The 26,396-nt window shown below is 36.8% G+C and overlaps 1 protein-coding gene across 4 annotated transcripts in view; it reads left to right on the top strand.

Annotated features, from left to right (window-relative positions):
• The window catches only part of RUNX1T1 (RUNX1 partner transcriptional co-repressor 1), a 137,757-nt gene that overhangs the window by 21,032 nt on the left and 90,329 nt on the right, over window positions 1-26,396 (top strand). For 2 of the 4 annotated variants that reach the window (XM_019925153.3, XM_073794586.1), the window contains exon 2: window positions 4,615-4,787. The exons of 1 other annotated variant lie outside the window; for it this stretch is intronic. In XM_019925153.3, coding sequence (XP_019780712.1) covers window positions 4,700-4,787 — 88 coding nt within the window. In that variant the 5' untranslated portion in view covers window positions 4,615-4,699. Of the gene's footprint in view, window positions 1-4,614; window positions 4,788-17,815; window positions 17,953-26,396 lie in introns of those variants that run through there. One more of the 4 variants, XM_073794588.1, reaches the window with a different exon arrangement.

Raw genomic sequence — 26,396 nt, 5'->3', positions numbered from 1 at the left:
TTAGAGCTTCTTACTATTTTAAATTGCCTGCTTTGTTAACTCCTTGATCATCCTGCATTGTCAGTTTGACTAAAAATAATTCATAGATTGGTCAGCTGCTTTCTGTTTAATTTTTATCTTTAAAATAATACTTGAAGGATTTTAAAATAATGCTTTATCACAATAAGAGGAAGAGGCTTGAAGAAAAACTAGATAGTGATTCCGTTATCATTCCTTTGTTCACTCAGCCAATACTGAGTGAACACCTTCTGTGAGCCACGCACTGGGTATGAAGACTGTTGAATAAACATGGCCCCTTCCCTCATGGCCATTACTACAAAATGCATATATTGCATCAAGGTAAGGTCTGAAGACAGCAAGAGAATAAGATGGGATCTCTTTCCAGAACAGGAAACTCAATTGATAAACTCAGTTGGGAGATAAGTCTATGCATAAAAACTACTAGAGTGCATTTACACCTTAGAGGTTGTATGGACTTAATGCTGCCTGCAGTTCTTAATCGTGGTATCCTACTGCTTACTGTGGGAGGAAGGGCTGGCTTCATAGCCCTGGATACCCTGGGTGATTTCCATACTGGCCTGTGTATGTACAGTACTGGTGGGAATGGGCTCATATGAACAGTGTCTGGAAGGGAAAGGTAAAGGTTGCCCCGCCTGACATAGACCATAAATGCTATTATAGTTTAAAGAAGTTTAAAGAAGAATGATCGTGGGCCCCAGGAGTGGTCAGGGAAAGGTTTGTGAAGGTCTCAGGGATTGAATTGGGCCTTTATAGCATTTCATTAGTATTCTTTTTAGGTGTCAAGTACAGTTTTGAGTATGGAGGATAGAGTAATTAGCAAAACAGACAAGACCCCTGTTCTCATAGATCTTACAGTTTAGGGGGGCATGCAATAGAGACATTTGTAAGATTATTCCCCATAGTGTTAAATGTAATGAAGACAATTAAAAAAAACAATGTTGGAGAGAATGGTGGCGGGTGCTGCTGGTGGTGGTGAGACTTTATTTTGGATAGGAGGGAAGACTGTCTCTGAAGTTACACTTGAATGAAACCTGAGTGTTGAAAAGGAGCTGGCCATTAAGTGTGGAAGAGTTAATGGGCAAAGCCATAAAGATGAGGTGACGCATTCTGTGGGAGTTTATCCATTGAAGAGCTGTACCCTGTAAGGGCATGGACGGAGCAGAGGCTGAAAGGTGTAGGTTAGTGCCAAATCATGGAGGATCTTGAATGTCAGAATAAGGCCAGAATAAGGACTGTTTGTTTCTATGCATATATTAGGGGATGAGTAGTTAGAAGAGAGAAGGAGAATCAGGATGAGTATATGCCATAGAAGCTTAAGGAAACTTGTGCAGCTGGGGCCTTGAAGTTTAGGGACACCCTAAATAACATAGTGTCCCAGTCACTTCCTGTTGGAAGTTGAATGTAGTCCTAAAGTGAGGCCTACATGGTGGTGCTCCGTTGACTGTTTCAAATCAGGGGGATTCAGAATTGTCCTACAAATAAGGTTGTGGAGGTCTTGACAAAGGTAAGCTACAACCCAGTGTCAGGGACTGTGCTTATTAAGGTAATGTTTTCTAAGTAAGGTATGATGTAACAGATTCCTTTTGTGGTAATTCCCCTTGGAACCAAAAACTAATTGTATTTTTATTAAAGTAAAGGGACATTCTTTACGTTACAAGATGTTTTTGTGAAAGGAAAAAGTTAAAGGTTTGATTCAGTTCATATTGGTAGATAAAAGAGGTGTGTTAAAGCCTCATTAACTATCTTATTTACTAAAGGAAAATTTGCCCCAAATGTTGATATAATTCTGTAGAGAAATGTGTTTGGGCAGTGAAGGGATTCCTGGCAGTGACTGAGAAACACAGTAATGGGGAACTGCACTTGATCGCTTTTGAGGTTGATTCTGATGTGTGTAGTCTTTACATCCTATTAAAACTTTGAAAGATAAACTGATACAAGAAGGATTTGCCAAGGCCAGCAACTCTTCCTTTTAAAACCTTGGCTCAGTGTACACATTGAAGGGATGGGGGAGTAAGATAAAAGCATTATAAATACGAGGTTAACTGAATTCAAATAGAAGGTTCTCTCAAGTTATTGCATTCCTTAGAAAATAAATACATTACGCATATGGTTAAGATTGATCAAAAAAGTATTCAGTATGCCAGTGATTACATTCCCATCTGTGATTAAGGTTTTCTGTCTGCATCTGGTTTTCACATTATATTTCTGTAACAAAAATCCTTTATATAGCAGAGTTCACTTTCTGTATTTTCTATTAGCTGCAGCTTGAACTACTGCACAGATCGCAGATTTACACATGTGGTTTTCATTACTTCATACCATTGAGAAAAAGTAATATTTGTTTGGGAATGTCTGTTTTCCACAATTTCCATGGTAATACAACATGTTGAGCCTTTTTAATAACACTCTTGTAGAACTACAAATTGTTTTAGGCATTCTCCTCTTGGTAGAGTTTAGCTTTTAAACTGGTCTCAGTATATGTTCCCCTCATAATGAGGTCTTACAAATTTGAGGGCTTAGGATTGGAACAAAGCAATTATTAAAGATAGAGAAATTTTACTTTTGATTGCATGTGATACGGACTTCAGTGTGGAATAAGTATCACAAATAATCTGGATGTATATTTCATAGTGCTCATTACCATTACTCATTTTATCGTTATTTTATATCAGAAGATCATTTATTATGTTGGAGGTATGAAGAACAAACATAATACTCCAAAGTCATTATTTTGAAAAATCTAAACATTAACTCCTTGTTTTTTTTTTGGTGAGTTATCCTATTGATTGTGATATAATGTTTCATATATAAAAATAGTTGAATGAGGAAAATCATCAGTGGGTAACTTGAGGTTTACATTGTGTATTACTTGAATGTGTATTTGTATGCCATGTTAACATTTAAGAATTTATAAACGTACATTTAAAATATTTTGTAATACTATCTTCCTGCCAACTTTTCTCCATTCACTTCAGTATACTCCGATTAAAATAGACACAAGTGAAGTTAAAAAGTGAAATAGTATATTCTATATTGGGAGATCATTTATAATTGAGAAATTTATCTTATAAAGGAAGTTTATCCACATGGTAATTTTATGTGCCTCAAAACTGAGATCCATTATACCATTTTTGATAATAAACCGAGACATTAGTCTTGTATTTAGCAGTCATGAGAAGGAAGAAAAAGACTAGACTCTAGGGGATTTGTATATACTTGGCCTCCTTCATTTGTTTAATGGAGATTATTAAATATGGCCCACACAGGTAGACTCTACTTTATCAGTCTCTCCGATGCCTTTTGTTGATGGTTGTTGAGGCACTAAATATTATCAAAAATCATGATTGAATCTAAGAAAAGTATCCATTTTCTTCTTTTTCCCAATAATACTTATTTATCCTCTATTTACAAAATATATATTTTTTATCTCAGCGTAGACACATTGGAAATTCCAGAATTGTGTAGAAAATTACCCATATTTCCATTTTCTGGAAATAATAATATTTGACATCTAGATGTATTTACTTCCAGTCTCCCCTCCTTGGCCCTGTTTAAGTTTTTCTGTTAAGAATGAGAAACATTGATTGCATGATAGCAGAGTCGTAATATGGTGTATAAAGGGCGTTGCTTTTCTTTTTTTAAAATAGAAACTGCTTGTTTATATACGTCAGAGTATGTATATTCACCAATTTTAATTTCTAGGGAGTAGTTTGGTCTCTTAAAAAAACAGTAGCAACATCCTTAGTAATATTTTTTGAGACTGCTTTTATAAATCTATCCCTTTGCATTTATTGAGTTATTACTTTATGTGCATATGATTGTGCTAGATTTATGTTTCATAGATTATAAGAACTAAATAGTGATACTTGTTCTATTCATAATAGTGGTGGTAGTAGTAATAGTAGGTGTTTGGGAATGAATGAATGAATTCTAAACCTGCCAAATCTAGCAGGAAAAATGAGAATATTTGGATTGCTTTAGAAGAAAAAAAAGAAAGAAGTTTTATTTGGTAAAATGCTTCACTAATAATTGTTGTTACTAATAATTTCAAAGTGGTTGGTTGCATAAAGATTATTAGTTACCGTTAACACTTGTTTCAGATCATTTTAGCTAATGATGGCAATGTGTAAATTTCAGAACAGTGAAAACAATATTGACACCACTTTGTTTTGAAACAGTATTTAACTTGCACTTAAAATTCCAAAAAATAAAATAAATAACACAGTGTCTCAAAGCATTTTCTAAAGAAACCATATCTGATAGATTATTTAATTTTTAAAAAATAAAACAAGTAAAATCTAACACATTGTTTTAAGGTATTGATGTATGTATATTTTAGACCCAACTTAAGGAAAGAGGAGTTGTGTCCAGCTTTGAGTCAGATGATTGGAGAATTAAGAACCCTAGAGGACATGTCACTGCAGGAACTCTGAAAATATTTTCTGTTTTGGATTTTTCTAAAATTTAGAAGGGCTTGTATCTGTTTCTTAAACAAAACAAAACTGGCCTAGTATTAGCGTGTAAGTAGATGGGTGTGATACTTCAGACTGGTTGTGATATATGCGTTTTTTTTCCTTTTGTTGTTGTCAATAGAAAAGATTGATCTCTGGGCTGGTGAACATAATATCTGTCCCAGTCAGAAAAGGAGAGAGGAAATTAGCAGAGCGATTGGTGGAGAATGATATCTGTCAAAAGAAACACTTGGAGAGCACTGAGTTTAGTAATAGGTGACTGCCGGAAAAAAGGGAACTTTGAATATTGTCAAGGTAAGGAACAGACAAATATTTTGACTTTGTAATTTACTTACATGCCAAAAATCAATCTATTATTTTCTTCCTAATAAATTATACTTGTGAAGATTTTTCTTTTCTTTTCCTTACTTCTTCTTCTAGTGCCTGTTGATAACGAATTTGTATTATATATTTAAAAAATTTGTCTTTGAAATCTTTGGATGTGGGATTGGGTGGTGATCAGTCAGCCTGGCTGTGGGAGCCCTTGTTTGATAGCTTTGGGTCTGAAGATAGCAAATGACCAAGTACCAATTTTTTTTTTAACCCCTTTTCTTGTTGCTGTGCTTCTTGCCATGTTTCATAATACATCTGTTATAAGCTGAGCAATACTTGGAGTTAAAGAGTAAAAGCTATGTCATGATTTCTGTGTTTACTGCAACTAGAGATGGTATTTTCTGAAGCAGTTTGTTGACTAAAGAGGGAAAAAAGTGCTTTTCCATTTATTATTTCTTCTGTTTGATTTGGATATTTTTTTAAACTTGTAGGTGAATATCATTTCCTAAGCAGAATTCATGTCCATAGGCACGTTTAAAAATAAAAAGGTCTAACTTTAGGAAAACAGCAAAATGTACACTGTTTCCCATTTGGCAAGTGACTTCTTAAAGTCTGCAACATTTAAAAATTAAGGAGAGCCCTGCATTATGGGTTCCAGAGAGTTGATGCCTCCTGCAGCCAGCTCTGTTTCAGTTTTAGTGGACTTGTGCAGAAGCACAGATGAATAAAGATAAATTGTGCTAAGAAAGAATTGAGAGTTAACACAAACGTTGTGTGATACAGGTTGGCACTCTTAGTGATTAGGTGGGGATTTTTGAAGTTCTGTGACTGCCTGCCTGACTACATGGAAAAGGTAGTAGCAAAATATTTACCCTTCATGGCCATTGTTTTGGAAACATAGCTGCTGGTGTCCCCCCCCACCCCCACATAACTTCTACTCTTGCAGTTCCTACAAAGGCTTATTGGCTTTTTCTTAAAGTTCCCAAGAAGGTGTTGGCAAATGAGGGTGTTTTGTTTTTGTTTTTGAAAGACCAGAGAAAATGAAATGATTCCCTGTATAATTATAGGCTCCTTTGAGATAGCCTAAGTCATGATTTGGTTTCTGTCTGTATTTCTCTTCCTTTCGTTCCTCCATCTTCATAATATGATGTTCTTCTACTGTAATTAGTGAGAGACATAAATTTGAGAGAGAAGACGAGGAATTCAAAAATTTATTAAGTAATTGAGACATCTCTCACCTCTGCTTCTGTCTTTGTACCTGTGTACTATTGATAATAAAAATAAATTTTTTGAGAACTCAAATCTTGGTTGATTAGATTTCTCAAGTCCAGCATAGAGAAAAAGTTGTTGATATCTTAAAGGAAACAAACATAATAATAACAACAACAACCCTTGCTTTAGAATTGCTTTCTCTTCATCTTCCATCAGAAGAAAGCACTTTGTTTCAAAGAGGGTATAATTCTCTGCTTTCTGCCTTACGTATCTCTGTGTGGGGGGGGGGGGAGTGACAGTATGATAAAAATATATAAGGTGCAGATTGCAAATTGAAAAGAATATTGGATTTTTAAAACTTGAGCATATATTGCAGATACATAGTGTCATCGTCTTTACCCACCCCTATCCCATTACAACAGTATTCTCTCCTGGTCATGTGGCATATCTCTGTGGGCTGCTGACACAGAGGACCATTGCAGCATGGAAGATCCATATTGAGAGCAAAAATGCATGACAAAGATACATTTTAAAACAAGTTTAATGCACATTATTTGTTATAATATGCAAATACCGATCCTGAGTATCATGTATCAAAAACACCATGTTGAGTTTCTTCTCTCTCTCGCTTTCTTGTGTGTGTGGGTGTACATACTTAAAAAATGATGTGTGTGCGCACACACGTATATATACATATATATATGTACATGTATGTATATAATTGTGTGTGTTGGCCTATTTTATAACTGTTGAGTTTTCTTTATGATTCATGTGGCATTGAAAAATTTACTCCTAGTTTTTTCTTTTTTGTGATGGTAGTGGGTGTATATAAATATGGGGTTTAGACTCAGGTTGAGCCAAAAAGTAGAGAAAAACAAAAATCACATACTTTAAATTTACAAGCATGGAGTCCATTGGATTCTTGGGGATATAATTTGGAAGCAGAAAAAGCAAAGAACTATATGAAATTGAGCAGTTGTGGCAGTAAGAGACAGTGACCTGAGGTGGTGCCAGAGAGTCTGGTCCCTGTGATGAGTCTGAAGCAAAGCAGGGGTCACCAGGAGACAAGCCTGTCTCTTTTGGGTGGCCAGGGGAGAAATGATGCCTTAGGGACAGTCACCAGCTTAGCTGGAAGCTGATAAAGGCAAAACGCTGCTATGTTTCCTCCCAGTATTTTAAAGCATATCCAAAATATGCACAATGTTCACTTTTCTAGAATTCTGTTACATGTGTCTTTGTGAGGAGTGAGTGGATTTGGGACAGTTAGGAGTGGTATCCAGCTTGAGGAGCTTGCTCTTAAAAGCCATTAAGGAAAATACTAAGAAGGGTCCAATATTTGTCATATAAAAAAGTTAATTGGCCATCTAAAAGATGCAAGGACATTAGCAGGGAAGCAGTTATGACAGAGGAAACTTGTTGCAAAGTAGTATGTATTTATGTTTGAATCATGGGATGGGATATTTATGTAGTACCAATTTTTAGATATTGTATTATGAGATATTTAAAAATAAAAACATTTAATTTAGATGATGCTGTGCACCTTCAAATATTGGTATCTTTATTAGGAAAAGAAGAAAGTTATTTTCTTAAGCAAAACTGCTGGGTTTTGAGAGCGTTTGCCTATATTTTTAGTCTTTCTTGGTCATGTTTGAGGGGTCTGATAGTATTAATGGGCTTTACCCCACACGGAGCTTTGAGCTTATTGTAGCACTGCACACTGATCCCAGGTCAGTGTGATGCGTGAAATCAATTTATTTGAATCTCTTTGCCTCTATAGGAATTTGGCAGCATGCCAGTTGTTTTCATTTAATGTTCTTTGTGTTGAACACAGACAAGCAGGCATGCTTTTGTATTCATCTTTCTTTTGGTCTCTGTCTCTTTCAGCCAATATTTTACTCTATGGATTTCGAGATGAAGGAAGAATATATTATTTATATGATTCTAATCATTACTTAATGTGTGTGTGTGCTACTTTCTTATCTTTTAAGGGATTTTTAAAAATATTCCTGAGTTTTAAGGGTGACTTTCTTTGTAGAGAAGAAATAGTTTTTTAAAAATAACATTTTTGATGAAACATAATAAACCAGATCATAGGTGGTATTTACTTACCATCATGCTCATTATCAAAACTGAAAATAACAATATTAATTACACTATAAAACAGATGTTTAATTTGGGAACTGGATTATCAAAATCACTTCTTGGGGAGCTTTTTGAATGTAAAGATTCATACTTTAATCAAGCACACGCTAAAGAAAAAAATATTATCTGGGTATTGTTATCTTTGAATAATCCGTGTTGATTAAGATGCCAGTGTTTTACATAGATTTGTTGTTATATGTGATTTTTTTACAAAATTCCTGCCATTAGGGAAATTTTTTGCTCTTAAAATTTGGAGGGTCATGACAGGGAACAGCACAGAGGTTTTTACGACAAATAGACCTTTCTGTGGATGTTTTTGTAGGGAGGATTTGTTTCTGGGTCAGCTTTAGGAAAAGGTGGAGAAGGAAACGAGAGAGAGTGAGAGGAGAATGCTCTGTTGATGCTCCGGGCAGTTCTTGCGGAAGTTGATATGCAGAACCAGGGAGCCGCGGCTTCGGGGTCAGGCTCATACCCAGCAGCCCTGCTTCCTTGTTTAATTACCTGAAGAGCAAAACAGTCAGCCTGAGAGTGTGTGAAAGCCCAGTATCTCTGCAGCCGCCTGGCGCTCTGACATCCTGCAAGGCCAGCCCTGTCTGTCCGCCAGCGTCAAGCTGGCTCCCGCCCTGGGTTCCTTTCTTTCTGGAGGCATTGTGTGGAAGAGGGTTTGGTCAGGAATTTGAGGTTCCTGCCAGTGCTGTGTCCCTGCTCTTTCTTTCTGGACTACGGTGACAGACATGCTTGATATATATATATATTTTTTTCTTAATGGGTTTAAAAATCTGTCTTTTTCATTTTACACCCTGGCCTTGCTATATGAAACAATATCTCTATCAACAGCAACAGACATTAACCAGTGCAGGACTGGCCTCAGTTAGTGGGTTCTCATTTTCCTAATTCCTGTTATTTAATGTCCTTCGCGTGTTGCCTTTTTAGGTCAGATTCACTGGTAGTTTGGTGTGGTACTAGCAATTAAGGTTGTTTTTTTGTGAGGCAGTTTTGGAATCTTAATCTGTCCATGAAAACAGAATAGTCCATTTTTAAACAAAGGTGATAGAACCTTTAAGGTTGGATTTTTTCCTTTCCCTGGAATTTAAATATGGATGTGGACATTTGCTGTGGGAAGGGCCATACCCTTTGAAGAAGCTGAGGGTGGTGAGAAATATTATTTGGAATGTGTGGCCAATTTGACAGTAGTATAGGGTACTCTGAGGAATGCTTGGAGATGGAGCCATTTGGGAGATCCCCAGGGTATAACAAGATGTTATGTTGCCAAGAGGAAATCCAGCAGGTTCTTTATGCACAGGGTGGGCTGGTGAAATGTCTGCACTGTGGGTGGGGGAGCAAAGGTGGTGGTGGTGGTGTTTCCTGCAGAGGGAGGGGAAAGTGTGACTACATGTGCAGTGATTTGGTTTTTCCAGCTACTTCATTAGGATTCTGTCATGCAGACTTCAGGGCATTTGCCCTTTAGATGCACATATGTGCATCCCATTAATGTTAATAGGAGTTGCCGTCAAGTAAAGAGAGCAGCAGTGTGTACCTGTGTTCTGTATGAGCACAGCTCCAGGGGATTGATTCCATTCTTTGCAAAGAATAAAGGAATTGGACTTTGCAGGGAGGAGTTTGGTAGGAATTATTCTAAAAACTTATTTTTCATATTATATTTATGGAAGCGATGTCAATATTTTATGTGTTTGTATACCACTCCAGTGAAAAGTATATAACCATTTAAATAATTGGATTAGCCTCGTTCATCTTGGGATGGAGCTGGCATCTCCATGATCTATTTATACGCTAGCGTAAGTAGTAGTATGTGGATCCTTAGGCACGTGCATGTTTATTTATGTATCAGCCTGCTGCATTTTTTTGAGTATTATTCCTCTTTCAACATCAGTATAAATATGAGAAAAGAAAACAGGTAAATATATTTTAAGCCACAGTCAGCATTCCTAACTGGTGTCCTCCTCCACTGACAGACTCCAGGTACACCCCTTTCAAGCTCCAGGTTTTTGGTAGTTCTGTCCAGCTGGAGCTTTCTTAAATGCAAGTAACATTACTGCCAGTTGTAGCATTAAGCCTTAGCAGCAGGGAGTGTATAACGTGAGAAAAACTTGGAGGACTTTGAAAAGTGAATGGGGAGAGTTGTGGCTTGCAGGTGGTGGCACCAGGAACTAAGGAACAAACTATGAACAAGAAAATGGGGTTGTTGCCTTGCACTGAGTGTGCTCAGTAAGTGGATTGAAATGGCAAGAAAAAAGCAGATCTGTGGGACAAGAGAAAGGGAGGAAGTGAATTACTCTAGAAGAGAGAAGGGAAGAAGCCAAAATCTATTAGTAGCTGTGGACCTGTGTCAATTTACCAACAGGAATCAAAACAGAACATTTTGATATAACAGATAAAAAAGTCACAGTATTCCAAAATTTTAGTAAGATTCTGGTATCTACAATTAAGAATAACTTTAATGAGAAGTGAGAGTGAGAATTGAAATTTCCATACAGAGTAAGAATTAGGTTGAGATTTTTAGGTTTTAACCACTGTTCAGTGTATTTCAGAATATACAGCATTGCATTCTAGTCTGTCTGGTCTTGTGGGGGGGTGAAGGGAGGAGGAGCGGGGTACATGATAAAATCCAGGAGGGTCGGAGTGAAACGTTAATTTAAAAATTTACATTGTTATAAAAGCAAATATACTGCGCTGGGTATTATTTGAACAAATAAAGCAGTTTTGGAAAGAAAACTTATAATGGAATCCATAATACCTAGGTTTGAATTTGTCTATAAATGTGGCAAATTAGTATGTGTGGATGGATTTTGCTAATTTGCAATGTGGAGAGATAGAAGTGGAGAGTTTGTTAGAGATAAAAGTCCTGTGAAAAAAGAATATGATGAAAAAATTCTGGGATTTTTTTTGTTTGTTTGTTTGTTTTATTGCTGTGTGTTTGCTCCACCTGGTGGATTTTGTTGAAAGTGTTTTAATCCATGTTAATGAAAAGACTGCCCTGCACACAATTTACAGTAAGATGAATCTTTTATTTTTGTTGCTGTGAAAAATAGTTTAATTCCTATCAAGGACAAAACATTTATGTCTTTTGTTCAGTATTTTCATTGCATTGAAAGTAATATTTATTGTTTCTTCTGGCTCAGAAATGTAATACATGCTCACTTCAGAAGATTTGGAAAATAGAGAAAAATTAAAAGAGGAAAATAAACATGATTTATAATTTCATCACCCAGAATCATTGCATTATTTTTAAGAATAGATGTTATCAGAAGAGGACCACTTTTGCATTTACATTTGTTTAAAGATATGTGGAATGTTAAATACTATGCCAAAGTGTGATTGATGATGATTATTATAATTATTTTTGGGCACATGCTGCCTTTAAAATTCCCAGTCTCTAAAAAAAAAAATCAGTGTTTTGCAGGAACTGCATTTGCTAAGCTACATGTCTACAGAAGGCAAAGGTAGTAGAGACTAAAGGTACCTCATGCATTCATAGGGCTGTTCATACGGGTGACGAGATCTGTTGTTCGCTGGACTTACACAGATTGCTTTCTTTAGAAATCTTAAGGAGTCAGTTGTGCTTTGATCATCTTATTGTTTTCCTTAGGTTATTCTTTTTTTCTCCTTTAGACTCTAAAAGCTCTGTAACAGAAGGTGAAGTTTTGAAAACAGTGTCTCCATATGCAAGGGATTTGGAGACCTTTTTATTGTCTTTAAAATTGTCATTCACAGTCCTCATTAGCATTTATTGTTGCAAGCATACAGGCAGAAAATGTGAAATTGGTATGTCATGAATAGCCCCACAGAGCTCTCGAGCCCTCCGAGTTTGCCTGCATGTGGTGTGGGCTGGGCTTTGAGGGAAAGCTGTCCAGATGGCTGCCTGCACAGGGCAGAGCTGCAGGTTTTTGTCTCTGGTGCTGGGAGGAGGGTAAGTTCATCGGAGCATACGCCATCACCCTTGCTTTTTAACAAAACTAACTTGCCGTTAGTTAGGATGGGGAGGTGGTGACATTGAAACAAAGGTTTTCCATAGAGTGTTACAGTCCTTGTCAAATGGGTAAGAGATGAGTATAGAGTGTCTTCTACATTATCTGAGTGATTTTTGTAGCTATAAAACATAGGAGGAAACTAAATGGCAACTTATTTGCAGATTTTACATGCAAGTGTATACTTTTTAAGATTGATTGTTTTTATGGGAATATGCTTTTGTATGAAGAGACAGTTGGTATAGCTAGTATACAGCCTTGTGGATTACTAAGGAAGTGTTTTACTTTAAAATTTTTAAAAATAATTTAACCCTTTCCTGGTGCCTATGGATTAATCTACATTTAATGATATTAGTAGGTTTGAAGTTTGCATTTAACATTCAGACAATGCAAGTGTTAAATCTGTTAACATTTCAGAATTTTTTTGAATATTAGGTACTGAAAATCAAAAGTCGGTGGTGGAAAAGAACTGCAATATATTGTGATATTTTAAAGGCCTTGGCACTGTTAGAAACAATTCATAACAATTACAAATACAGATTTTGTTTTTGCACGTGATAGTTCATCTTAAACAGATTTCATTTTGTAGAAATATACATACATGCTCCCTATATACTTAAATGTAATAATACACATCTTTTCATTCATATGTAGAGAACATTATACTTCAACCAGAGTTAAGAATCAAATACAGTGCCTAAAAATTTTTTGGAATGATATAACTAACATTTTATTCTGAAGGTGGAAAAAAAAATATCATAGAGACTTTTGGGCTTATCAGCTTAAGTAATCATTATTATTTAAAAGTTTGTTGTGATTGGCATCTTCAAATTACAGTTTAGAGCACATTATTAACTCACTTTAACTGATTGGAGAAACAAAAATCAAAGCGACCTGAGTCCTTTGGTTTGACATGTCACAGGTGAAGGGAAAGGGTCATGACTTCTAGTTCTTGACCTGCCACTTGCCCTGGTAGATTTGGATTTCTCGACAGACCATATAGCATGTTCTCCATGGGACACTGTTTTGTATGGTGCTTTGTCATCTAGTTGCAAATGATCCGAGCAGCGAAGCTTTTCTGCTGCTGTGATGTCTGGTATAATCACCTATTAAGATAAGCTTCCTCTATCCAGCATGTTTTCTTTGACTTGATTCCATCTTATTGCTAGCACTTAGGCTCTCTTGGATAGCCCTAAATAACCCTTTGACCCCGTGATGTTTATACACCCTTCAAATTCTTAAGATGGCAATGATGTCTCCTGTTCTTTTGTCATTTAAGCAAAGCTCTTGTGAGCTCTTCTGTGGGCTGGCTGAAAGTTGTGGAGACAAAAATGCTTGCCAGTCATTTCCCCCAAAGGAAATATTTGAGGGAAATAGCATGAATGTGTCCAGTTGTTTACAACAGACTTTTATATAAAGGAGGTTAAAATGACAGATATTCTCTTACCTTTATAAAATACTTTAATGAACTTTTTAACTTAATTATTTTCTATCCCACTCATTTCTTTCTGGTTGGCTGCATCTTATGTTGTAGCCTAACTAAAACATAAACCGTTTGTTTTTCTTGCAGACAAAGTATAATTGGATTTATCTTTGTCAGGAGACAATCTATTATGGCTTTTATTTAATACAGTTTCAGATGTCTTTCAGTGGCAGAAACAAATTAATGTACATTTTTATTAGGTGTTGTATCTATTTAATTGACTGTCAAAGTGATGAGAAGTTAGGAAATCATCCAAAAGAGAGGTCCATCTCCCGTAGCCCAACAGCTCACACATTAGGTAGGTTTGCCCTGTCAGTGGGATGCCTTTAGAAAACACTAATAGCTTCCAGCTGGGTGGAAAATCAAAACCTTTGGGGTCTGACAAAACTAGCAGATTTGAATTTGAAAGCAGAGCTAATGCCTCCATTTTATTTTTTACCACTCGCCCATAAAACATTATTTTCCAATATGTCAGCCTCATTTGGTGGCCAGTGGTCTGAAATTGAAAGTGGAACAAGCAAGCGGAGAAATCTGGACATTAGTGAGTCCGCCCTTTCAAGCTGGTGTGCCACTTTGTGGACAGGTCTCCCCTAAGAGCAGGGGGGTCTTAATGACCATTCATCAATGCTCGTTGGCTGATCATTGAGTGCCTTCTCATTCAGTTTATCAAGTCTTGCACATAAAAAGTCAGAATAAGCCTTATTCAGCTTTGTTAAAGGCAACTAGGAGTAAAATGCTCCATTTGAACCCATTTTGCCCTGTTTTTTCACTTTGTTAATGCAGCCCTGCTTAAATGAGTGCCTTTATTGGGTCGGTTAGAATATCTGAAACTATTAATTCTCTTGTATTGAATAGCTGGTGGCAGGCCAGAGCAGATGGGGTAGGAAGGTATTTGGTTGGGTGTATTGCTTTCAATTAGGATCAATGAGGTTTCAGCTCCTTTGAATTAACTCACTTAATACCTACTGTGTGAAGTCACAGTGTATCACAACAACCTGCTAGGAGCAAGTGGAAAGTTGAGAAGACCTGTGGAAAAGCTTTAACTCAAACTCTTCCTTCACCAGTGCAGAGAGCTTTCATTAACTGCAATTTCAGTAGACTGCTAGTCCCTATTGGTAAGTCAGGTTTGAACAAAGGAAAAATCTGTACTATAGGGATGGTCTGTTTTGGAAACAAGTGGAAAATACCTTAGAGTAATACAGTACCATAATGTCCTTCTAGTGAATGAGCTAAATATACTGTCAGAAATTTATGTATTATTTTGGGAGCTGGGCATTCAGTTGTTGACTAAATTTACTGATTTGGAAAGTGATGTTTTAGATGACTCCCTTTAAAAAAAAATCCCTTAAAAATGCTCTGTGTTCTTAATTAAAAGACATGCATTAACTGACATGGCTCTTCTAAGGAAGACACTTAATTGGTCAGCAATGTATTCTTTGTTATTGTTTAGAATATATTTTAATTTTTAGAAATATGTTTCCTAATGGTAATGCAGGTCGGTGTTTTATGCCAGGGAAAACTTCCACAATACATATTCTTTTTTCCCACTCACTTACATAAATGTATTCATCATGTTATTGATTGTCTATTTTTATTATACAATTTGAATGTTAGAGATCTTGGCTCCTTATACTCTTTTTTTTTTTTTTTTTTTTTAAATTAAAGGGAAAGTTACCTCTGTCTAAGTAACTGTATAGAACTATAGAACTATGCATCCAGGCTTTCCTGTTCAGGGAGAACTGCCAAATGGGGTTGCTGCTTTGCTTGCCTCCATGGCTTAAAGGATAAGAGGAGGAAACTGGTTCCTGGAGAAAAATGCTGAACTAGTCTCAGGTGCACACACACTCAGGCCCTTTCTGCAATCAGATTTCTAGGTGAGAATCTCCAGGGATCCAGGTTTTGTTGATGTGGATCAATTTAAAGTGGCAATTACTGTAGTCAGATAACAGCTTAAAAAGCTTTTTTACACATAGAAAAGATACATAATCACACAGCATATGGAACTTCAATTTTCTGAGCTGTGGTTTAAGGACTTGCAGTGTACCGATATTAAGACCCAGTTTTAAAACCGGGTATCATCCAGTTTTCTTCAAGTGTATTGCATTTTTGTCCTATGATTTTCTATTTTAGAAGTGATTCACCATGCATATTGTTGAAAGTTGGGTTTCCCACTGTGAAAATGTTCTCTTTCTAACATAGGTATAGTATTAAAAAGAAAATCAGTGGCATGCAGCATTGAGTGGCTTAAAAAAAAAAAACTCTCTTTAAAAATGAAAATCTGCAGATTTAGGATGCTGGATTCCATAAAGGCCCTTATAGCAGGGCTTAATTGATTATCCACCCATGCCTGCTATAAAGCTTTCTGTCATAAGAATGTTTGAACTCGGTGCATAACTGTTCTGAAATCCATTACACAGAACCTCATTACAAGTGACATCTAACTAAGATGAACAAAAAGATTGGCCTCATAAATAGGGTGCAGTACACTATTAGTGACAGAACAGAGTAATCATTATGAATTATAGTCATTTTACAAGTTGTCTCTGACAGTGATGGATTTTTGAGGGGTTCACTAGATGAAGCAGCACTTCTTGGGCGCAGTATTGAGGACTGTAAAAGTCCTTATTGATTGACACTGTTTACCAAAGATGATCTGTTCTTAGTTTGTGCAGGGTATGTGTGTACATGGGCACGCTTTGAAACAGGTTGCGTGCACTCTTGGGATAAGGTGTAGGAAGGGTGAGGAGGTAGAAGTCGAGAGTCACTGCCTCTATTTTCAGATGGGTTTTTATGGTTTCTTTGAGGCAGCAAGTAGAGGGAAAATCAATCTGATAAGGGCTAAAAGCATCTTGAAAGTGTAGAATAAGCACAGGATGAGTTGGAAAACTGTGAAGGCAGAGCAAGAGTTAAGGGGGATGCTCCCGGCTGTCATATTCATGGAGCTTGTGGGCTGGTCAGAGGCTCCTAAGTGGAATTGTTTCTGTGTTGATACTGGATTGAACATACACTGGAAAGGTAAAGCCTGAGGGGGTCTGTCTCTTCATGTGTCGTGTTGTTAACCTCACAGAGACCTAGGAAAGATTTGCAGGTGTTAAACTGAGGAAGAGTTTTAGAAGTGAACAGTATTTTCCTTCTGCCTGGCATTTTTGTGTGTGTAGAAAAGTCATGCAAGGCTGGCAGGCATATGTTTCTTCTATGAGGCAAGGATGTTTTACAAAGGACTGAAGAGGGACTGCTGAGAGGAAAATAGCCAGCTTTAGATAAAGCACTATAACAAAGGCTCTAGTTTTATATATCATGGTGTCCATTAAAGCTTAATAGAGAAGAGTCCATTGAACCTGGCTGGGTATGTGTTATTCATGGGAAGGATAAACATTTAAGAGCGTGCAAAAAAATCAGAAATCAGGAGGACATGATGGTTCAGCTTTTGAAAAGGCTTTACAGTGAAGATTTTGTTTTCATCTCCCATGGATCTCTATGCAAGGTAGAGGAGAGTAAGCTAAGAATGTTTGGAGCATATCAACGCAGGGATCCCAGGGGGTTAAAAGCACACTAGTAAAATAAAAGTGGTCTGCGTCTGCTTCTCAAAAGTGTTCTATTTTACACATACTACTGAGAAGCTGACAAAGGAAATGATTCTGATACTTTGTTCAGTCTGATAAACTGGCACAGTATACACAGTCTTAGAACATTTTTTATACTGTTTTTGACTTCCAGTTCAATAAACAAGCTTTGAGGTCTGTGCCTGTGTTTGTTTTTTTTTAAATAAAGTTCCCAATTATGGGAGTTAACATGCGAAGGTGGGAAGGACAGCTTTCATTGTGAGCAGTGGTAGGGGGCCAGGTCTACTTTCTATTCTTTTGGCAAAATAAGGGTTAAGTTGTAACGGGCTGGGGGTGGTGGTGAATGAATTATTCAGCACTTAGCTTATCATTCTGCATTTTACTTTTCTGTTCTTTGGTGCTCTGGAACTTGCTGAGAGAGGTAGAGTGGGTAAGGGGAGGCAGGGGTTGTGATACTTTGCATACACATCCCTGTCATTGTTCTGCCTGAAGAGACAGGGCTGGGTTCAAGGCCACATGTGCTCCTGTCATCATCCACATTTCTGCTCCAAGTGCAATCCGGAGTGTCAGCTCTCCATCTGTCTCTGCCTGGCAGGCGCACGCGCCCAGCACCCTGCCTTGGGCTATGCCGCCCCAGCCCCTTCTGACGGCCCTCCTCTCTCTGCCGGTGCCCATTCCAGAACAGGAGGCATGAGCCCTGAGCACGCTTGCTCTTAGGAGAGAGCCACTTTCTGTGTGTTCGCTGGATTCAGGGATGCCTGGTGAGTTAGCCCTGCTCCGCTTTCTCTCTGTGGTTTTGAAATGAAGAAAGCTTACTTTTTATTATGCTTGGAAAAATACCTTCTGCCCCACGGTGAGCTGTATTTTACGTGGGCAGGCAGAGGCTGGGTGTGACAGAGGTGAGATGTGGAAAGCGGCATAAAAAGAGCCCTCAAAAACCTCGGTACAGGGGTACAGGGTGTGGAACCCTTGCTTTTAAAATGTGGGAGGTGTGTTTTAAAGGCTGAGGGAAAGTACAGCCACATATATGTTTGCCAGAGCAATTTTACTTGAGGGATTTAGCTAAAGAAAGAAGTATTTTTTCTGTTCTGGATTTTGTGACTGTCATCTGTACCTTGTATCCTGGGCATTTCATCTGTGGAGAGAGTTTACAGATTATGGTGGAATACTGGGATAAGGTCTCTTTAAAAAGCTGTTCGTGTCAGAGAAAGTGAAGGAAGCTTTAGGGACTACCAATTATTTCAGTCTTATCCTAAATCACAGTCCTTAGATGTCATCAGGCAAATAATCGAAATCGGTTAATTAAAAATAAAAAGTCTGCTGAATTACTGAAGCTGTTGTGGTCCTGGAAATTTAGTGTATGTCTGTTTCCTCTGAAAAATATTATCTTTGGAGCCTAGAGTGTTTCTGTGATTGTTGCCAGTGAAGGCTCTGCTTATGGAGAGAGAAGCTTGGTAGAAGCCTGTTGGGGAGAGGGTGTTTCTGCTCTTCTCAAGAACTATATGGATTGCCCTTTACCTACTTTGAGTAGCCTGTCTCAGATAAAAAAGGGCAGATAGAGATCCTCCAGCTGGCTGATATGTGCGGATTTTTTGGGTAGGACAGGCAGAAGAGGCTGTACTTGGTCACAGAGTTTGTACACCTCACAGATGGTGTTTTGAAACATTATCTGCCGGTTTTCTGCAACCACAGTTGTGTGTAGGTATCGCCAGTTGTTTGAAGAATGTTTTTCCCTTTAGGATGTGTCTTGTAGTCCTCATCATTATTGATATATGTGCAGAAAGGATGCATTTGTGACGGAACTGCACCTTTTTTATTAGTTCAGTAGACAAGGGATGTGTGTAGCTGAAATATGGGGAAAATCAATTTACAAAAAGACAATGACTGAGGTCTTTGAAAGGTCATTTTAACTCTTTAAGCGATCATCTTGATTTATATGCGCCATGCAGCTAAAGATGTAATGTGCATTGGGTATGTGATGTGGAATCTGTGTGAAAAATTGCTTGTGTTTTTTATTTAGCCAGAGTATTGTAGTATCGTTTCATCTGATTTTTATGTCATCAGTCAAATCTAATTTGTTTTTATGCTCTTAATTAATATGTGTTAAATGATCTGATTTATTAGTGTTTTGTAGAGTCTATATTTTGTTTTGGTAAAACAAAACCCTATAATAACCCAAAGCAATTTGTGAATGATAATAAGTGAAAGAGATTAGTTAGGACCCTTGCTATCCCATGCTGGTTACATGATTTTAAAGTATTCTTCAAAGCATCCTTATTTAAAATGCATTGAACTATATTTAAGGTTTTAGAATCATTGATAAGTGTGTTTTAGCGTTGTGTTAATATATGACTGGTTCTAAAGCAGTAACCTGAAGTGTGGGCAATGTTTCTCACTGTCTCTTGCTCATCAGCTGTGTTGGAAAACCTTGTACTTTGATGCAGAGGACATATTAACAGCTGTGACTATGAGCTTCTGTCAGAATGGCGATACTTGAGCGGTTCTGACACTTGGCTATTTTTGATACCCATCTGCACTTTTTAACCACCACTGTCAGATGGACTACCTCTTAATATATTTTCAGCATATTTTAGTCCATATATATATACTTATATTAATGGACAGTTTTTACCATCTGGGACAGATTTTATATTTTTAAGTAAGACATTATGTGTGGAAGACTAAAAGGATGTGTTTCCGGTAATCTGATATTGTCACTGTTTCTTTCTTAAATTTGACTAAGTATTTATATATCAACAATTATTATTATTATTTTATTATTATCTTTTTTCCGTAGGTCAGGTATCAGAATTGGATCCTGGTTGTTCCAAACTTGATGTAACAGTTCTCAGATCTAGGACCTTTTTCATAAAAATGGGGGATCCCTGGAAACAGATGTGCACAAACTTATTCAAAGACATACTAATCTGTGGGGATGGGTAGGTAAAGGCTTAGTTTCAGGGTTTCTATAACTATGTCAGTTAATAAAAAAAAAAAAGCACTTTAGCTGTTGATAGCATACTATTTCAAAAGGAACCATGAAAAGTCAAAGGAGGCCATGCATGCTTTAAAGAAACAGATTAAACCGTTTTGATGATTTAACGCAATATAAGGAAATATCATTTCACTGCCTGTCACTTCGGAACAACTAGATCCTTGTGTTTAAGGAAAGAAAAATGTTTTCTTATGAGAAGGCTAGGAGACGTTTGGCATTACAGTATTTCAGGAGGAGATGGCTCTAAGCTTTCTGATACATTTATATTTTTATCAATCTTTGTATAATATTATTAAAGAACATATGTTGACCTACAAAATGCTTTCAGGACTGTTTCCTTAAAAGGACAATAAGTGAGCACAGTCTGCGTAGCCCAGAAATAGTGCTGTTCTTTCAGAAGATGACTAGTATTAGGTCAGACCACCCTTTCTCAATGGTCCTGCTCTCCAGATGTGACTGGAACTTTTTTTTAAGTTCAAGTTTCCAAAAAAAAAAAAAAAAAGATTTGTTTTCAAAATCTGGTTTTACTTAAGACATCTCCATCCTGGAGTGCATTTCATAAATTGCCCACATATTTTTCTTAGCAGAGAACTTAACTGGCTGTAATTTTTAACACATGGCCACATCATGTGATATTTTCAAAACACTTACACATAGCTTTAAGAAGGTCCCTGCAGAAATGATCCATCCTCTCACAGCCAGCCTTTTTTTTTTTTTTAACAGCATATCTGCATTTTCCATTTAGTAGAGCTATATATTATTAGCTTACATTTTTGGGTAGTAAAACAGTGCATTGCTGATTGTAAAACATGGACTTTATTATCTGCTGAAAATTGATTTGGCATTTATAGCCACTGTGTACTAGACTGTTTTTCTGTTTTTAACATCGATGCTTGCAAGTGATGATTTGTGTAAAATCAGAAATGAAATTGCCATGGACAGACAACTGTTAGTGTCCCTAGTAACTGAACATTTGGATAATGCACCTGGTTATTATTTTTTTTATAGATGCATCTAAGTGCTATTATACAAGAACATGAAACACAACAGTCCATTCATTGTCACTCTATTTGTACCTTGCAAGTTGATTTGCCATTGTGTTAGGCTAACTCTTTGCTGTATCAAACAAACCTCCTGCCAGCTATTAAAGACAACTGTACCAGCAGCAAATACCTAATTATAAATGTAGACTGTGCAGACATTACTTTTTTGTAACAAACATTTAGAAGTTCCAACTTCTCTTCAAACCCTGGCCTTTGAAGTTCCCTTTTTCTTTATTTTCTGTTAATATTTCTGAGTATTTGACCTTTCAGTTCTATATATTTTAAATAATACTTGGAAACTTTTACAAGGTATCTTCCTCTGTAGTTAATAGTATATTGAAAAAGAAAAGCATTTAATCTGTCTTTTGGGGGAGTGGCTATAACTTTGGACATTTTCATAAGACAACTAGTTTATTGTTATTTCTTAAAATAAGCATTTGCTTAGTAGGCATTATATAGTCCAGAAATGTTTAGTAACTATTTCATCACTACACTGATATTTGATGTTTGCAAGGGAGATACTGTAATAACAATATTCTGAACAGACTTTTGAATCATCAAAGGAACAAATACATTTTAGAGCTGGAAGACTGATCTTGAAAGTGCCTTCAGTTTACAGATGTTGAAACTGAGGATGAAACTGAGGATCACAGAAGTTAAGTGACTTGCTCAGGTGATTTATTAAAGTAAGAAGATGCATCCTCTTTACCAGGCTGCTTCTAAATCTCATATACACGCTACGCTCGCTCACATCACCATATTAGTGTCAATCGTACTTTGCTGTCTTTTATTGTCTACCCTGGATTGCTCTTACCATATGCTTTCTCCCCTCCTACTCCATGACTGCAGAGCTATGTGGGAGAAAATTCTGTAACAGTAATCACTTGGCCTGTGGCAAAAGCATGCCATCAAATTTATCTTATAATTGTTTGGAAATTAGAGAGCCTAAATGTGGTTAATTACCTGAGTATTAAGCAGATCAAATAATCTGCTTAGTAAGGCTGTGACAACTCTAAGGTTACTGTAATAAGGAAATTCAGGTAGCAGACCTATGTGGGTTGCTGAAAAATCTATCAGGGACTAAATAACTATGGTTCAGTCTCTCCATGCCATGCACTCGAGGAGTTTTGAGTTCTAGTGCTCCAGGCAGTGAAATAAATAGTAATTATGATATGGAATAACAAGAGCCTGGAGACAGGTAAAGGAACCCAGAGGCAGGTAGTACCTAACTGGATTAGGAGTCAAGGACAGAGCCGGAAGGGTGGGCAGTGGGCTTATTGGAAAGCCTTGCCTGTCTCCTGCTTCTTCAGATTGGATCTCTGTTAATGCAACTTAACATTTTTTAGTTTGTTGTTCTTATACTGAGGATAGGACATTGATTTTTGTTTATTAAATTTTAATATCTGTGTGTGACAGTGGGTATAGTATTTCTTGAAAGCAATTTCTTGGTGTACAGTTGTGGTTATTTGGTAGCTAACAGTATCTAGTGGAATAAGTCATTAACGTAAATGACTCATAACTTGAGAACAATAGGATTTCACACCTGACCAAGAAGCAGGTTTATCTGGCTGGCTTTCTCAAACAGCTGTTTGCATTAATTAATATTAATGTAAATGTACTTCTGAGAATGTCTAGCTTAATTATGTTTTTCAACCCATAGAGTTCCAATCAAAGGAATAGGGATATCCTCTTAATCTCAAAGGGAGTATGGAACTGCCATCTCTGAACAGAATAAATCTGATAGTATAGTATAAGCCTTTTATTGAAAACCTATACATGCCAGGCCTCAAGACTAGGCACCTTATATACTTTCTAATCCTCACTACAGTTCTGCAAAGGGTTTCTGTGACCATGTGATCTATTCGAAACCTGAAGATCAGGTAAATTAAGCATTTTCCCCGAGGACCAGGATGCACAGACATCATTAAACGTTAGAGATGGGATTCTCTGGTTCGTCAGCTGATTTTGGATTCCTTTTTTGTTCTTTTTAAGGAGGGGTGAGTCTGTTGCGCTTGATGAGAGGATGTTTTGTAATGGAAGCTAGATGGAAACGTTTAAAGGGAGATGTTTGAATTTGAAGTAGAGTAGCATAGAAGGTGGAGTTCTCTGTGCTGAAAAATAAAAATGGAAAAACATTAGCCTCAGTCATCAAGAACGATCTTCGGTAAAGCAGGTTAGCAAGGTAGTTATTTCTCTGTGTATTTCTACTCCTCTTGAGAGAGTACAATGGGAGTAATAGGAATTGGGGGACTAATGCCATTATTTTGAAAAGTCTAATAGAAATTGTAAATTTACTCCCTGAAAAAGCTGTATAGGTTAACTCAGATATCACCTTTCTATGCTTTTGGAATGAGGAAATCCTGGCTATCTTGTTGGTCAGAACCTCAGATGGATGATTTTCTATGTTTTGGATTATAGTAGAAAACTGGAAATCAAATGATGTATTCAACACAGTGGCAGACAAAACTGTTAAACATTGTGTGGTTAAAAAAGTATCAGATCTCTTGGTAGTCAGACTGCTGGGTACCCATGGTTCTGCCCCAGGAGGTTCTAGGCAGGCAGAATGTGTTTCCAGAAGATGAGCACGGGTTGTAGGAAAGCAGATTATCTTTTTTCACCATGCCTCTCCCCTTCTAGAAAAAGCGGTTGATTTTTAAATTGTGGGCTGTTTTCTCTAGAAGATTTCACTTCTGTTTTCCACATTTCCCTTTTAAAGGCTAAGTGATAAGTGCAGTCTGTAAAAAGTCTCACTTTATTAGAGGGATTCTTTTAATTCTGTGTGGTTTGTTAACATCATACAGTGTACTTTGATGCTCATGCAAGAAAGTAAATTTGAAAGTACCGATGAGAACATGATACTGTAAAGAGTTTGGTCTTAAGAGCTATGTAATTAGGCAGAAATGCTTTTTAGGAAGAAGGGATATTTAAGGGTGTCTTTATCATGTGTTTATGGCTTTAACAAGAGTCTTAAAAGAGTTTGTCAAAATAAACAGACCAGTCTTAATAATCTGGGATGATTTTGATGGGGTGCTAAGTTATTTAGAACTTTGGGAAAGACAGTTGTGCTTCTGAGCATATCATTACATTTGAACTTTGCACGATTTAACTTCACTGCCTTCCTTTGGACTTGTTTGGTTTAATGAGTCTCAGGTTATTGGGAGGAAAATGCATAATAAAATTTGAGGGTCCTGTGGTAACAATTTATATATTATTTCATTTGAAATGCTTAACATGTGTTCTGACAAAGATATGACTGGAACAAAGAAGGGCCTTGATTCTGACACTTTCCATGTGAGATGGGCATTGTTTCCTCTTTATAATGGTTCTATCTGAACCTATATACTCAGCACTTAAGGCAACACATCATTTGAGAGGTCTGTTAACATTTATTTTTTTCTTTCTTTCTGCTCTGGCATTAGTTGTATTTGTACAGTCTAGAGACAGGAAAATATTAAAGGAATCAAAATAAAGTTTTTTGTCCTTAGAAAACACTTTATTTTCTTCCAGACTTTCTGGAATGTTCTTAATCATTGGTTTATAAAATACAGAGTGACAGAAACCAGAGGTAAAACTCAACTTCTTAATTACCCAGGCATTCTCTTATATACCAGTGTTTGCTTGCTGAGTGCGAAATAGCCAAAAAAATGGTAAATGTAGATGTGATCAAGCTTTCAAAACTTTTTCAAGTTTTTGCACAATTTAGGAGTCTTTCTAAGGAACTTTGCTGAAAGGAAGAGTTACCTGTTATTTATTTGCTACGTAGAGGAATATCATTCTGGCTTTTTTTTTTTTTTTTTGGTCCCAATTTTTAATACATCTTATTACTTTTTGTTTTTAATGCACTCCTTTAGGAGTCTGGAGAACTGGTTAAAATCTCTGGATCTGCTACCTACCCCCTGTTGTTTTGGGCAAGTAATTTAATTTTGCTGGTGAGGAGTATCTTTCTACTTGTTTTCCATTTTTATCTGCACTTTACTCATACTTTCTGGGGGTAAAGCCTTTGGTACTTTGGTACATTTTACTCATATCTTTTGTGGGTAAAGCATATCAGTGTAATGTTAATACACCTTTTTCTAAAAATTCTTGGAGAATTGAACCGTTTTGTAGTGTTTTCCAGAGAGCAGAAGGGTATCTCTTTAAGCAAAGTTGCTTCTGTTTACTTGTTTAAAATTTCTGTACATGTTGGTCAGTTATTTTGAATGGCCCTGTTCTTTATACTTAGCTATGTTCTTAATCAGTTTGTGCTGAATATGTTTTATCTTTTGCTTTATGACTTGGGTATATTATAAACAGTTAATATGTTGTGTTTTATGAGGCCATCTATCAAAAAGCACAGGGCATTAGGAATGTCAATTACTGGGTGTGAGTCAAGGTTCTTCCACTTAGTGGTGTGATCAGGAGCAAGTAAGTCATTTTACTATCTGCCTGAGCTTCACTTTCTTTGCCTCAGGAACAATTATTCTGTCTTGCCGACTTTTGCTTCACAATACGGTGGGTGGTAATAATGATCATAAACATGCTGTGTCTCCCTAAAAAGCAGAGTTTACATGCAAACGGTAATTATTAAAGGCAGACAGTGATACTCTCTGGACTTAAGAATAGGGGACAGCATTTGAATCACGCAAAAGGGCTCTAGGCTGTTGTGCTTGGTGAGTTTTGTCTATATTTGATGGGATTTTCTGAGTTTTGTCTACCCTTGATAGAATTTTCTCTCTGTTCTTTCTTCTGCCCAACCCCTTCCTGTTTATGTGCCCACACTTTTACCCATTCCAGTAATTTGCTAACTTGGAAACCATATAACCAAACTTAGAATGGCGAGTAAAATAATAAAGTGCATGCTTAAGTGAAAACTTGAAAAGCCCATCTTGTTTTGTTTTTGTTTTTTTCCCCACATATATTAATAAGTGGCAATTTTAATTTGTGGCAGCATTTTAGGTGACTGAGACTTTTCCCTCCTTATTGATTTTCATTTCTCTTGGTAGGAGATATTGCTAGAGAGTTGAATTCTGTCTAACCTTTTATGTATCCCAAGATACAGACTCCTCATTGTTTAAAATAATAGACATTTTAAAGTGTCATCAGCTTTTCTTGATAAAGCTGCCATTTATATTAAGATCTTTATCTCCTAGTTCTAATAATTCCATTCCAGGCTACCTGTGAGGTTGGC

Source organism: Tursiops truncatus, chromosome 17 (assembly GCF_011762595.2).
Source record: "Tursiops truncatus isolate mTurTru1 chromosome 17, mTurTru1.mat.Y, whole genome shotgun sequence".
In the NCBI taxonomy this organism is placed as follows: Eukaryota; Metazoa; Chordata; class Mammalia; order Artiodactyla; family Delphinidae; genus Tursiops; species Tursiops truncatus.
This window is presented reverse-complemented; position numbering and strand designations above follow the sequence as displayed.